Source organism: Dendrobates tinctorius, unplaced genomic scaffold (genome assembly GCF_039654945.1).
Source record: "Dendrobates tinctorius isolate UK_male_01 unplaced genomic scaffold, ASM3965494v1 ptg000058l, whole genome shotgun sequence".
NCBI lineage: Eukaryota > Metazoa > Chordata > Amphibia > Anura > Dendrobatidae > Dendrobates > Dendrobates tinctorius.
The window spans coordinates 5,514,077-5,529,192 of NW_027361726.1; the positions used below are offsets into that span (position 1 = coordinate 5,514,077).

General features: G+C 43.2%; 1 protein-coding gene across 1 annotated transcript in view; it reads right to left on the minus strand.

The window, feature by feature from the left end:
• EML1 (EMAP like 1) overlaps positions 1–8,906 on the minus strand; it is a 163,192-nt gene extending 154,286 nt beyond the window's left edge. Inside the window, exon 1 of the mRNA XM_073577972.1 lies at positions 8,864–8,906. Within this exon, the coding sequence (XP_073434073.1) occupies positions 8,864–8,891 (28 nt within the window). The 5' untranslated portion in view covers positions 8,892–8,906. The remainder of the gene's footprint in view (positions 1–8,863) is intronic.
• Between the last annotated feature and the right edge of the window lie 6,210 nt (positions 8,907–15,116).

Sequence of the window (15,116 nt, forward strand, 5' to 3'; positions counted from 1 at the left end):
GACCTCCCCCTGGGGGTCCTATTCTATTGTACATACCTCTTTTGAGCTATAGGCCAACAGTTAAATGGATAAACATGTCTCTCCCGGGCCATGAGCCTACAATTCAAATTGGCAAGTAGAACTGATGAACATCACCTGCTGGTCAATGGGAGGAGTGCAGGGTCAGGATGGAGGCAGTCACTCCCCCAATAGTAAACTATAGAGAAAAAAACCTGACCAGCACCTCCTAAGTGTGCAAGCTGCGATGGCTGCATTACATAGAAATCAACCCTTTAGACCTGGATGACACTTTTAAAATCCGTCCAAATCCGTCGTTTTCCGTTAAAAAACGGATCTGCCTTTTTTTGGAGGATCAGTTTTTTGGTTCCATAGACTTCCATTAGCGGTTACCGTGGATCCGTAAAAAAAAAACGGATCCGTTTGCCTCCGTTTGCGGTAAAACAGAAACGGATCCGTTTTTTTCACACAAAAACGGATGCAAAAAACGGATGTGTGAAACAGGCCTTAGGAGGTGCTGGTCAGGTTTTTCTGTATATTTATCTATTATCTATCTAGTATCTATTATCTTTCTATTTATTATCTGTTTATCATCTATTATATATCTATTATTTACAAGTGCTTCTCACTAATTTAGAATATCATCAAAAAGTTATTTTATTTCAGTTGTTCAATACAAAAAGTGAAATTCATACACACGTGGTCAAAATTGTTGGTACCCTTCCTTTAATGACAGAAAAACCCACAATAATCACAGAAATAAATTGAATCTGACAAAATTAATAAGAAATGAAAAATCTATGAAAATGAACAAATGAAAGTCAGACATTGCTTTTCAACCATGTTTCCTCAGAATTTAAAAAAAAAAAAAATAAAACTCATGAAATAGGCCTGGACAGAAATAATGGTACCCCTGAAAATAATGTGACCAAAGGGACATGTTAAATCGTGGTGTGTCCACTAATTAGCATCACAGGTGTCTACAATCTTGGAATCTGTGAGCGTGGGCCTGTATAGAGGACTACAGATACGCACTGTGCTGTTTGGTGACATGGTGTGTATCACACTCAACATGGACCAGAGGAAGCGAAGGAAAGAGTTGTCTCAGGAGATTAGAAAGAAAATTATAGGCAAACCTGTTAAAGGTAAAAGTTATAAGACCATCTCCAAGCATCTTGATGTTCCTGTGACTACAGTTGCACATATTATTCAGAAATTTAAGCTCCATGGGACTGTAGTCAACCTCCGTGGTTGTGGCCGCAGGAGGAAAATTGATGACAGATCAAAGAGGCGGATAATACGAATGGTAGCAAAAGAGCTCAGAAAAACATCTAAACAGATTAAAGGTGAACTTCAAGCTCAAGGAACATCAGTGTCAGATGACACCATCTGTCGTTGTATGAGCCAAAGTGGACTTCTTGGGAGACGACCTAGGAAGACACCATTGTTGAAGAAAAAAATCATAAAAAAGCCAGACTGGAATTTGCCAAACTACATGCTGACAAGCCACAAAGCTTCTGGGAGATTATTCTATGGACAGATGAGAGAAAAATGGACCTTTTTGGCAAGGCACATTAGCGCTATGTTCACAGACAGAAAAATTAAGCATATGAAGAAAAGGACACTGTCCCTACTGTGAAACATGGAGGAGGCTCTGTTATGTTCTGGAGCTGCTTTGCTGCATCTGGCACAGGGTGTATAGAATCTGTGCAGGGTACAATGAAATCTCAAGACTATCAAGGGATTTTAGACAGAAATGTGCTGCCCAGTGTCAGAAAGCTTGGTCTCAGTCACAGACCATGGGTCTTGCAACAGGATAATGACCCAAAACAGACAGCTAAAAACACCCAAGAATGGCTAAGAGGAAAACATTGGACTGTTCTGAAGAGGCCTTCTATGAGCCCTGACCTAAATCTTATTGAGCATCTTTGGAGAGAGCTGAAACATGCTGTCTGGAAAAGACAACCTTCAAACACGAGACAACTGGAGCAGTTTGCTCTTGAGGAGTGGACCAAAATACCTGTGGAGAGGTGCAGAAGTCTCATTGACAGTTACAAGAATCGTTTGATTGCAGTGATTGCCTCAAACGGTTGGATGTAAGCCATGATCATCAACATTGACAGAAATAAATACGTGAAATAGATCACTCTGTTTGTAATGAGCATATAGTATATGAGTTTCACTTTTTGTATTGAAGAACTGAAATAAATTCACTTTTTGATAATATTCTAATTTTGTTGGAAGCAAATGTATATTATTATTATTTATTATTATAGCGCCATTTATTCCATGGCGCTTTACATGTGAGGAGGGGTGTACCTAATAAAAAAACAAGTACACTAATCTTAACAATACAAGTCACGACTAGTAGAGAAGAAAAGAGGACCCTGCCTGCGAAGGCTCACAATCTACAAATCTATCATCTATTATCTATCTATTTATCTATCTATCATCTATCAATCTATCTAGCTATTATCTATTATCTACCATCTAGCTATTATCTATTTTTTTTATCTATCATCTACCTATTATGTATTATCTATCTATCATCTAGCTATTATCTATCTAATCTATTATCTATCATCTATTTATTATTATCTATCTTTCTTCCTGCATGTTTCCTCTGGCTGATTGCCCTTCTTCCATGGTTGCATATATTGCAGCACCTTTGGTAGTTGTGCCCTGCACGTGCCGCCATTATAATGTGCATGGTCTTGCCAGCAATGGGGCCGCCCTGTGATCATTATACTGTGTGTTACAATACGGGGAGGGTGGGGGATTACAGAAAGGTGCTATATAGAACGACCCCTTGTAGAGCGGCTCCTGCGTTACATACTATCCCTCCTCCATGTCACCTCGGGCACTAACACAAAGACTCATTCACCCCCATTACACCCCGACCAGTGCTCACAGCCCCCAACATCCATCATTTATGGGAATGAAATGTAATATGTGCACAACAAATCTGTGCTATGCGGGGAGACAGGACCGCAGAAGCCTGGACGCTGAATTATTAATGGAGGTTTCTCCTTAGCTCCTTCCCATAATGGTCCTTAATGGGGAAATCTTAGGAAATCACGGATTACACGTGGTGCTCTGTTTAACTCTACTGTCCACAGGCTGTGGTATAGCAGCTTAGAACCAGTCACTTTAATGGAGCTGCAATGCCAGAAACAACCTGTGGGCAGGGGTGGCGCTGTTTCTGGCATAAAGCACTTATGTCTGTAGACTGTGAGCCCTCGCAGGCAGGGTCCCCTCTCCTTATGTACTTGTGTGCCCCTTGTCTTACACATGTTTATTGTACCTGTCTATATTTCCCCTTTCACATGTAAAGCGCCATGGAATAAATGGCGCTATATAAATGCATAATAATAATAATAATAATAATAATAATAATAATAATGTCTGGGAAGGTAGAGAAAAAGTGGCCCCGTAAATGAATCAATAGGGTCCATACTCCTGGCTTTTTTGCTCTGGCCTTCATTCATGTGACCATAGAAGATACTTGCACACTACACTGCCCACCATAGGAAGCAACAGAGGGCTCCCATTACTGGAGTCAATTCATTTTGCCAACTTTTTAAATAAAAGTCACAATTCATAAATGTGGCTGAACCTTGTTTACATGGAGCACCATACCTACATTTGGAAAAAGTCACAAAGTTTTGCTCAAACCTGGGCAAGTGCGACTGTATAATGGCATGGGGTATATACCATTAGTCTACACCTCATGTGGGGGGGCGCTGTCACACCCTGTCAGAGGCCGATTTAGGACAGAGTTGGGGGGGAAGAGGGGGCGACTTTTCTTCAGAAGTGCCAAGTTTTACCCCGAGGGGCAGGGAGCTCGCGGGTGAATCATCTCGGTTTGCAAAACACCGGCCGAATTTGCAAGTATAATGTCAGCTATACAGGTGTCATGGTGGAAAGAAATGTTTCCGCACAGCAGACTTCCTGAAAATGAATGACAGCCAGGAAAAATGTGGTCATCCCCCCGCCTGTCATGGCTGATAGCAGAGGCCAATACATTGGAGTAAATGCCATCTCTGGAAAGAATAATGGCAACATTACCCTGCCCCCACAATATGTGATCTGCTCACTCTATAGCAGCAATATGCCGGCACTAAATAGCACGGTATTGTACGGCATTTTTATATGGGTACTGTGTAACAGTGTTATGTGGGTATTGTATGGCAGCTTTATATGGGTACTGTGTAACAGTGTTATGTGGGTATTGTATGGCAGCTTTATATGGGTACTGTGTAACAGTGTTATGTGGGTATTGTATGGCAGCTTTATATGGGTACTGTGTAACAGTGTTATGTGGGTATTGTATGGCAGCTTTATATGGGTACTGTGTAACAGTGATATGTGGGTATTGTATGGCAGCTTTATATGGGTACTGTGTAACAGTGTTATGTGGGTATTGTATGGCAGCTTTATATGGGTACTGTGTAACAGTGTTATGTGGGTATTGTATGGCAGCTTTATATGGGTACTGTGTAACAGTGTTATGTGGGTATTGTATGGCAGCTTTATATGGGTACTGTGTAACAGTGTTATGTGGGTATTGTATGGCAGCTTTATATGGGTACTGTGTAACAGTGATATGTGGGTATTGTATGGCAGCTTTATATGGGTACTGTGTAACAGTGTTATGTGGGTATTGTATGGCAGCTTTATATGGGTACTGTGTAACAGTGTTATGTGGGTATTGTATGGCAGCTTTATATGGGTACTGTGTAACAGTGTTATGTGGGTATTGTATGGCAGCTTTATATGGGTACTGTGTAACAGTGTTATGTGGGTATTGTATGGCAGCTTTATATGGGTACTGTGTAACAGTGTTATGTGGGTATTGTATGGCAGCTTTATATGGGTACTGTGTAACAGTGATATGTGGGTATTGTATGGCAGCTTTATATGGGTACTGTGTAACAGTGTTATGTGGGTATTGTATGGCAGCTTTATATGGGTACTGTGTAACAGTGATATGTGGGTATTGTATGGCAGCTTTATATGGGTACTGTGTAACAGTGTTATGTGGGTATTGTATGGCAGCTTTATATGGGTACTGTGTAACAGTGTTATGTGGGTATTGTATGGCAGCTTTATATGGGTACTGTGTAACAGTGTTATGTGGGTATTGTAAGGCAGTATTATGTGGGTACTGTGAGGCAGTATTATGTGCATATTGTATGCAGTTTTATGGGTGTATTGTATGGCAGCATTATATGGATATTGTGTAGAAGTGTAATGTGTATACTGTAAAGGGTATGTGCACACGTTGCAGATTAGCCTGCAGATTTTTCTGCACAGAATCTGCATCTCTTAGCAGAAAACACAAGAAAAAATGCTTGCGGTTTTCATGTGGAATTGATGCGGATTTGAATGCGTTTTTGAGGTGCGGATTTGTTTGGCGTTACTGGGAATGGATTGGAGTGAAATTTCACCTTTGTGTTCCTGTGTGTAATGTAAGACAGTATTATGTGGGTATTGAATGGTAATATTATATGGGCATTGTGTAGCAGTATCATTTCTTTATTTTACTCACATATATCCTTTACCACCATTAATTAAGCAGCACTGTACAGACATCAAGATCACTGTCCCCATTGGGGTTCACAGTCTACATTCCCTATCAGGATGTCTTTGGAATGTGGGAGGAAACCAGAGAACCTATACAAACATGGGGAGAACATATAAACCCCTTACAGATGTTGTCCATGGTGGGGTATTATGTGAGTGGGACATTAGTATGTAGATATTGTGTAAGGAGGTGACAGAAACCCTCATTTACTCCTCCCCCAAAGGGGTCCTATGCCTTCCTTTCTACATTATGTTTGCCATGTATTCCTATTGCATTATGCTGTATTTGTTATGCAGTGTATAATGTCATGTGTTTTATGCTGTGATGTGTTTGCAATGTGTGTACTGCCTTATGTTGCACCTGTTTGCTATGTATTGTGGATGTTCCCCTTTAAAGGGCTGTATATAGTTAGGGACAGTGAATAGTTAATATTGGGGGCTGGGTTAGCGGCAGCAGAAAGGCGGAGGAAGCTGCTGTCCCCAGTACGTTAGCCCTGAGCATATGTATAGTAACAGCCGGGGCATTGCCAGACTCCCAGATGGGGACAGATCTGTTGCCCCAGGCTCAAAAGGACCCGGAAGAGCTCAGAAAGACTAAAAAGGACTAAGGACCGCAACACAGGCCCCAGGACTCTGGAAGGACCCTCACTGAAGGGGTTTTAAGTGCCCAGCTCCCAGCGAGTGGACTACTGCGAGTCTTCGACTGCTGCAGCTGCTGTGGGTGCGGCTGTTGAGAGTGTTAGGGAGAGAGCAAGATTCCAGTGTTGTACTCTTTCCTTTCATTTTCATCACTGTTCATTGAAAAGTTATTTACTGTTGGACAACAGTTGCCTTCTTAGACTCTAATTCGCCTGGATTACCGTGCCCAGAGAGAGATAAAGGCCGGCATCACACATGCAAGAAACACGGCCGAGTCTCGCATGTTAATACCTGGCATTGCCGCTGGCACTCGGGAGCGGAGCCTGCGGCTTCATGTATTACTATGCGGCCGCAGACTCCACTCCTGAGTGCCGGGTATTAACATGCGAGACTCGGTCGTAAACTGTGGGAAAAGCTGTGTCGGTTCCGTCTATTTACGTACAAGGGGCCGGGGGTGCTCGCTGACCGTTTGCTCCGTGGACTCTGTGTGTGGACTGTGTCTTTAAGAAACTCGGCCACAACTACCCTCCCCCCCCATACTACCTTGTTACACTAGAATGGAAAAATGATATGGGTACTGTATTGTCGTGTTATGTGAGCACTGTACGGCACTGTTAAATTCATTTTTGCAGTAGTGTAAGAGCAGTTATGCTTTATATGGAAATATTATGAGGGTGCTGAATGATATGTAGATTTTATGTAACAGTAATATGTGGTGACTTTATTGTAATATTATTTAGGTTCTATGTGACAGTATAATGTTGACACTGTATGGTATTACTATGTATGTTAGTATTATGTAAATTCTATGTAACAGTAATATGTGGACACATTACAGTACTACCACGTAGGCACTATATGGTAGTAGCATAATATGGACTCTACAGTGGGTATGGAAAGTATTCAGACCCCTTTAAATTTTTCACTCTTTGTTTCATTGCAGCCATTTGGTAAATTCAAAAAAATGTACACTCTGCACCCCATCTTGACTTAAAAGAAACAGAAATGTAAACATTTTTGCAATTTTTTTCTTAAAGAATAACCGAAATATCACATGGTCATAAGTATTCAGACCCTTTGCTCAGACACTCATATTTAAGTCCCATGCTGTCCAATTCCTTGTGATCCTCCTCGAGATGGTTCTACATCTTCTTTGTAGTCCAGCTATGCTTAATTAAACTGATTGGACTTGATTTGGAAAGGCACACACCTGTCTATATAAGACCTGACAGCTCACAGTACATGTCAGACCAAATGAGAATCATGAGGTTAAAGGAACTGGCCAAGGAGCTCAGAGACAGAATTGAAACAAACTGAGCAATCATGGGAGAAGAGCCTTGGTGAGAGGTAAAGAAGAACTCAAAGATCACTGTGGCTGAACTCCACAGATGCAGTAAGGAGATGGGAGAAAGTTCCACAAAGTCATCACTGCAGCCCTCCACCAGGTGGGCTTTTATGGCAGAGTGGCTGGATGGAAGTCTCTCCTCAGTGCAAGATATATGAAAGCCAGCATAGAGTTTGCAAAAAAACACATGAAGGACTCCCAGACTATGAGAAATAAGATTCTTTGTTCTGATGAGACAAAGATAGAACTTTTTGGTGATAATTCTAAGCGGCATGTGTGGAGAAAACCAGGCACTGCTCATCACCTGCTCAATACAATCCCAACGGTGAAACATGGTGGTGGCAGCATCATGCTATGGGGGTGTTTTTCAGCTGCAGGGACAGAACAACTGGTTGCAATTGAAGGAAACATGAATGCGGCCAAGTACACAGATATCCTGAATGAAAACCTCTTCCAGAGTGCTCTGGACCTCAGACTTGGCCAAAGGTTCACCTTCCAACAAGACAAAGATCCTAAGCACACAGCTAAAATAACAAAGGAGTGGCTTCAGAATAACTCTGTGACCATTCTTGACTGGCAAAGCCAGAGCCATAACCTTAACCCAATTGAGCATCTCTGGAGAGACCTGAAAATGGCTGTCCACCAACGTTCACCATCCAACCTGACGGAACAGAAGAGGATCTGCAAGGAAGAATGGCAGAGAATCCCCAAATCCAGGTGTAAAAAACTTGTTGCATCATTCCCAAGAAGTCTCATGGCTGTACTAGCTCAAAAGGGTGCTTCTACTCAATACTGAGCAAAGGGTCTGAATACTTATGACCATGCGATATTTCAGTTTTTCTTTTTTTTATAAATTTGCAAAAATTTCTACATTTCTGTTTTTTTTCAGTCAAGATGGGGTGCAGAGTGTACATTAATGAGAAACAAAAATGAACTTTTTTGAATTTACCAAATGGCTGCAATGAAACAGAGTAGAAAATTTAAAGAGGTCTGAATACTTTCCGTGCCCACTGTATATAACAACACTTATGTAGATTCTACATGGCAGAATTTAATGACCATTTTTGTAAATGATGTCAGGGCCTTTACCCATTAGGCCTCTCATAGCATATGGCACCATTATGGTCTGACTGTACGGCACCAATATGTGGGCACTGTATATCATTTGATTAATTTCATTTGGACTCCCTTTCCCGCCCGTCCGATCCCTTGCTCTGATGACTCCAGGCCCAACATAACCGTGAAACATGAAACTGCGGCCGGCCCGGCGGAAGTAAAAATAATTTTGTGACTTACCCACGGCCATGCCCTCACTGTCCGACATCCCGGGACTGGACGCTGCAGGAAAATGTCAGAGCTTGGGAGGAACGCTGTGTGTTTTCTCTGCCTGACAAACAGCTGTGGTCCGGGCTCCAGATAAGCACGATACTCGCACGGGAGGCGCGGGGATTGGAGGATATTATTTGATCTCCCCTCCCCTCGGATTTTCCATTTCCCATTAGACTGCAGCAGACAAATGTAATATTAATAGTGGTGGGACCTAAATGTTCATGGAGGATGAACAGATGTCTGTGCAAAGTAATATCGTCCTCGCCAGCCACGGCAGCTGTCACCCAGCTTTCCCAGGCTCTGGACAGCACGTTTAACTCATATATACCTAGCGCTGCAGATCTTATGGTAGCCGTAATGGTGGCCACTCAACTTTCCACGGAACAGATAAAAGTATTAAAACTGCAATACCAGGCACAAGCTGTGCACAGGAGTGGCGCTGTTTATGGAGCACTGCTACCACGTTTCTGGAATCCATAACTCCGATTGCTGTCGTTTAACCATGAAAATGCTGATGTCAGTCTCTGACAATGGCATTTAATAGGCGCCATCGTGGTGCTGCACGATGTGTTCACAAGATGCCGATGGTTTGTCACGGGGTCCTGCTTAAGGCCTGCCATCTTGGTACAGCTATAAAACTCGTCTTCAAAGAATACCTTGATTTGTACTGAATATTGGGGCATAACGATCACGGTAACAGAGGGTACGGCCTGTGCGGAATGAGGGTCCGCCCCTGCCAGCTCCAATTTAACCTGGATGTGTGTCTTTGGACACACATCCAGGATAAATATATATCATATAGATCCAAAGATGGTAGCAATAAAAAACTACAGCAAGCCGTGCAAAAAAATAAGCTGCAGCTCCAGCAACGGGGACGTAAAAAAGTTACAGGCCGCAGATAATGGTGGCACGAACAACATTTATTTTTACAAAGTTCTGATTTATTTTAGTCACTAAAACTATATATATATATATATATATATATATACACTGCTCAAAAAATAAAGGGCACACTATTCCATTTGCACCAGGCTGTTTGTGTTCCCTTTGTTTCTTTCAACAGTATATATATATATGAAAATGAAAAGGTTCAGATCATTTTTTTGGCTGCCTTGTGGGTTGTTTTTTTTCCAAAGCGCTCTGAAGTTTTTTCTGTTTTTCAGGACATTGCACGGTAAAGTGAATGGTGTCATTCAAAAAAAGGGCATGACTTCAGGTTTTGTCACTGGAAAAATAAAATTAGTTATGGCTCTTGTAAGAAAAGGCAGAAAACAAAAGAGCAAAAACGAAAAATCACCCCATCGTGCAGGGGTAAAGGGTTGATGTGTTACAAGCCCTGTATACTCGGAGTATGCACGTTAGATATCAGGGGTAATATCATGTCCATCACGTCACTGACTCCAGGGTCGGGGATGATCCGCGCTCCGGCCTCACGCTGGGATAATGGATGAGGCTTCTAATCCCCGCTACGTCTTTATATCCTCCGATGGCGGCTGCTCCTTACTGACCAAGGCTGACGGGAGCAGACACATCGCACGGATCCTCGTGTTACACCGCACCCATATCAATAACGATCACAGTGACGGCCTATACCTAAGCCAAGCACACAGGATAGGATTAGATACACGGCTCAGCAGTCAGTATCACACAGGAGAGGATTAGATACACGGATCAGCAGTCAGTATCACACAGGAGAGGATTAGATACACGGCTCAGCAGTCAGTATCACACAGGAGAGGATTAGATACACGGCTCAGCAGTCAGTATCACACAGGAGAGGATTAGATACACGGCTCAGCAGTCAGTATCACACAGGAGAGGATTAGATACACGGCTCAGCAGTCAGTATCACACAGGAGAGGATTAGATACACGGCTCAGCAGTCAGTATCACACAGGAGAGGATTAGATACACAGCTCAGCAGTCAGTATCACACAGAATAGGATTAGATACATAGCTCAGCAGTCAGTATCACACAGGAGAGGATTAGATACACAGCTCAGCAGTCAGTATCACACAGGATAGGAATAGATACATAGCTCAGCAGTCAGTATCACACAGGAGAGGATTAGATACACAGCTCAGCAGTCAGTATCACACAGGAGAGGATTAGATACACAGCTCAGCAGACAGTATCACACAGAATAGGATTAGATACATAGCTCAGCAGTCAGTATCACACAGGAGAGGATTAGATACACGGCTCAGCAGTCAGTATCACACAGGAGAGGATTAGATACACAGCTCAGCAGTCAGTATCACACAGGAGAGGATTAGATACACAGCTCAGCAGACAGTATCACACAGAATAGGATTAGATACATAGCTCAGCAGTCAGTATCACACAGGAGAGGATTAGATACACGGCTCAGCAGTCAGTATCACACAGGATAGGATTAGATACACGGCTCAGCAGACAGTATCACACAGGAGAGGATTAGATACACAGCTCAGCAGTCAGTATCACACAGGATAGGATTAGATACACGGCTCAGCAGTCAGTATCACACAGGAGAGGATTAGATACACAGCTCAGCAGACAGTATCACACAGAATAGGATTAGATACATAGCTCAGCAGTCAGTATCACACAGGAGAGGATTAGATACACGGCTCAGCAGACAGTATCACACAGAATAGGATTAGATACACAGCTCAGCAGACAGTATCACACAGGATAGGATTAGATACACGGCTCCGCAGACAGTATCACACAGAATAGGATTAGATACACAGCTCAGCAGTCAGTATCACACAGGATAGGATTAGATACACACTCAGCAGTCAGTATCACACAGAAGATTAGATACACAGCTCAGCAGACAGTATCACACAGGAGAGGATTAGATACACGGCTCAGCAGACAGTATCACACAGAATAGGATTAGATACACAGCTCAGCAGACAGTATCACACAGGATAGGATTAGATACACGGCTCAGCTGACAGTATCACACAGGATAGGATTAGATACATGGCTCAGCAGCCACTATCACACAGGATAGGATTAGATACAAGGCTCAGCAGCCACTATCACACAGGATAGGATTAGATACACGGCTCAGCTGTCAGTATCACACAGGATAGGATTAGATACACAGCTCAGCAGTCAGTATCACACAGGATAGGATTAGCTACACGGTTCAGCAGTCAGTATCACACAGGAGAGGATTAGATACACGACTCAGCAGACAGTATCACATAGGATTAGATACATGGCTCAGATGACAGTATCACACAGGATAGGATTAGATACACGGCTCAGCAGACAGTATCACACAGGAGAGGATTAGATACATGGCTCAACAGGCAGTGTCACACAGGATAGGATTAGATACACAGCTCAGCAGTCAGTATCACACAGGATAGGATTAGATACATGGCTCAGATGACAGTATCACACAGGATAGGATTAGATACACGGCTCAGCAGACAGTATCACACAGGATAGGATTAGATACACAGCTCAGCAGCCAGTATCACACAGGATAGGATTAGATACACGGCTCAGCATTCAGTATCACACAGGATAGGATTAGATACACAGCTCAGCAGTCAGTATCACACAGGATAGTAGATACACAGCTCAGCAGTCAGTATCACACAGGATAGGATTAGCTACACGGTTCAGCAGTCAGTATCACACAGGAGAGGATTAGATACACGGCTCAGCATTCAGTATCACACAGGATAGGATTAGATACACGGCTCAGCAGCCACTATCACACAGGATAGGATTACATACATGGCTCAGCATTCAGTATCACACAGGATAGGATTAGATACACGGCTCAGCAGTCAGTATCACAGAGGATAGGGTTAGATACATGGCTCAGCAGACAGTATCACACAGGATAGGATTAGATACACAGCTCAGCAGTCAGTATCACACAGGATAGTAGATACACAGCTCAGCAGTCAGTATCACACAGGATAGGATTAGCTACACGGTTCAGCAGTCAGTATCACACAGGAGAGGATTAGATACACGGCTCAGCATTCAGTATCACACAGGATAGGATTAGATACACGGCTCAGCAGCCACTATCACACAGGATAGGATTACATACATGGCTCAGCATTCAGTATCACACAGGATAGGATTAGATACACGGCTCAGCAGTCAGTATCACAGAGGATAGGGTTAGATACATGGCTCAGCAGACAGTATCACACAGGATAGGATTAGATACACAGCTCAGCAGTCAGTATCACACAGGATAGGATTAGAAACAGCTCAGCACACAGTATCACACAGGATAGGATTAGCTACACGGTTCAGCAGACAGTATCACACAGAATAGGATTAGATACATAGCTCAGCAGTCAGTATCACACAGGAGAGGATTAGATACACGGCTCAGCAGACAGTATCACACAGAATAGGATTAGATACACAGCTCAGCAGACAGTATCACACAGGATAGGATTAGATACACGGCTCCGCAGACAGTATCACACAGAATAGGATTAGATACACAGCTCAGCAGTCAGTATCACACAGGATAGGATTAGATACACACTCAGCAGTCAGTATCACACAGAAGATTAGATACACAGCTCAGCAGACAGTATCACACAGGAGAGGATTAGATACACGGCTCAGCAGACAGTATCACACAGAATAGGATTAGATACACAGCTCAGCAGACAGTATCACACAGGATAGGATTAGATACACGGCTCAGCTGACAGTATCACACAGGATAGGATTAGATACATGGCTCAGCAGCCACTATCACACAGGATAGGATTAGATACAAGGCTCAGCAGCCACTATCACACAGGATAGGATTAGATACACGGCTCAGCTGTCAGTATCACACAGGATAGGATTAGATACACAGCTCAGCAGTCAGTATCACACAGGATAGGATTAGCTACACGGTTCAGCAGTCAGTATCACACAGGAGAGGATTAGATACACGACTCAGCAGACAGTATCACATAGGATAGGATTAGATACATGGCTCAGATGACAGTATCACACAGGATAGGATTAGATACACGGCTCAGCAGACAGTATCACACAGGAGAGGATTAGATACATGGCTCAACAGGCAGTGTCACACAGGATAGGATTAGATACACAGCTCAGCAGTCAGTATCACACAGGATAGGATTAGATACATGGCTCAGATGACAGTATCACACAGGATAGGATTAGATACACGGCTCAGCAGACAGTATCACACAGGAGAGGATTAGATACACGGCTCAGCAGCCAGTATCACATAGGATAGGATTAGACACACGGCTCAGCAGTCAGTATCACACAGGAGAGGATTAGATACACGGCTCAGCTGACAGTATCACACAGGATAGGATTAGATACACGGCTCAGCAGCCACTATCACACAGGATAGGATTAGATACACGGCTCAGCAGCCACTATCACACAGGAGAGGATTAGATACACGACTCAGCAGACAGTATCACACAGGATAGGATTAGATACACAGCTCAGCAGCCAGTATCACACAGGATAGGATTAGATACACGGCTCAGCATTCAGTATCACACAGGATAGGATTAGATACACAGCTCAGCAGTCAGTATCACACAGGATAGTAGATACACAGCTCAGCAGTCAGTATCACACAGGATAGGATTAGCTACACGGTTCAGCAGTCAGTATCACACAGGAGAGGATTAGATACACGGCTCAGCATTCAGTATCACACAGGATAGGATTAGATACACGGCTCAGCAGCCACTATCACACAGGATAGGATTACATACATGGCTCAGCATTCAGTATCACACAGGATAGGATTAGATACACGGCTCAGCAGTCAGTATCACAGAGGATAGGGTTAGATACATGGCTCAGCAGACAGTATCACACAGGATAGGATTAGATACACAGCTCAGCAGTCAGTATCACACAGGATAGGATTAGAAACAGCTCAGCACACAGTATCACACAGGATAGGATTAGCTACACGGTTCAGCAGTCAGTATCACACAGGAGAGGATTAGATACACGGCTCAGCAGTCAGTATCACACAGGATAGGAATAGATACACGGCTCAGCAGTCAGTATCACACAGGAGAGGATTAGATACACGGCTCAGCAGTCAGTATCACACAGGAGAGGATTAGATACACAGCTCAGCAGACAGTATCACACAGAATAGGATTAGATACATAGCTCAGCAGTCAGTATCACACAGGAGAGGATTAGATACACGGCTCAGCAGACAGTATCACACAGAAT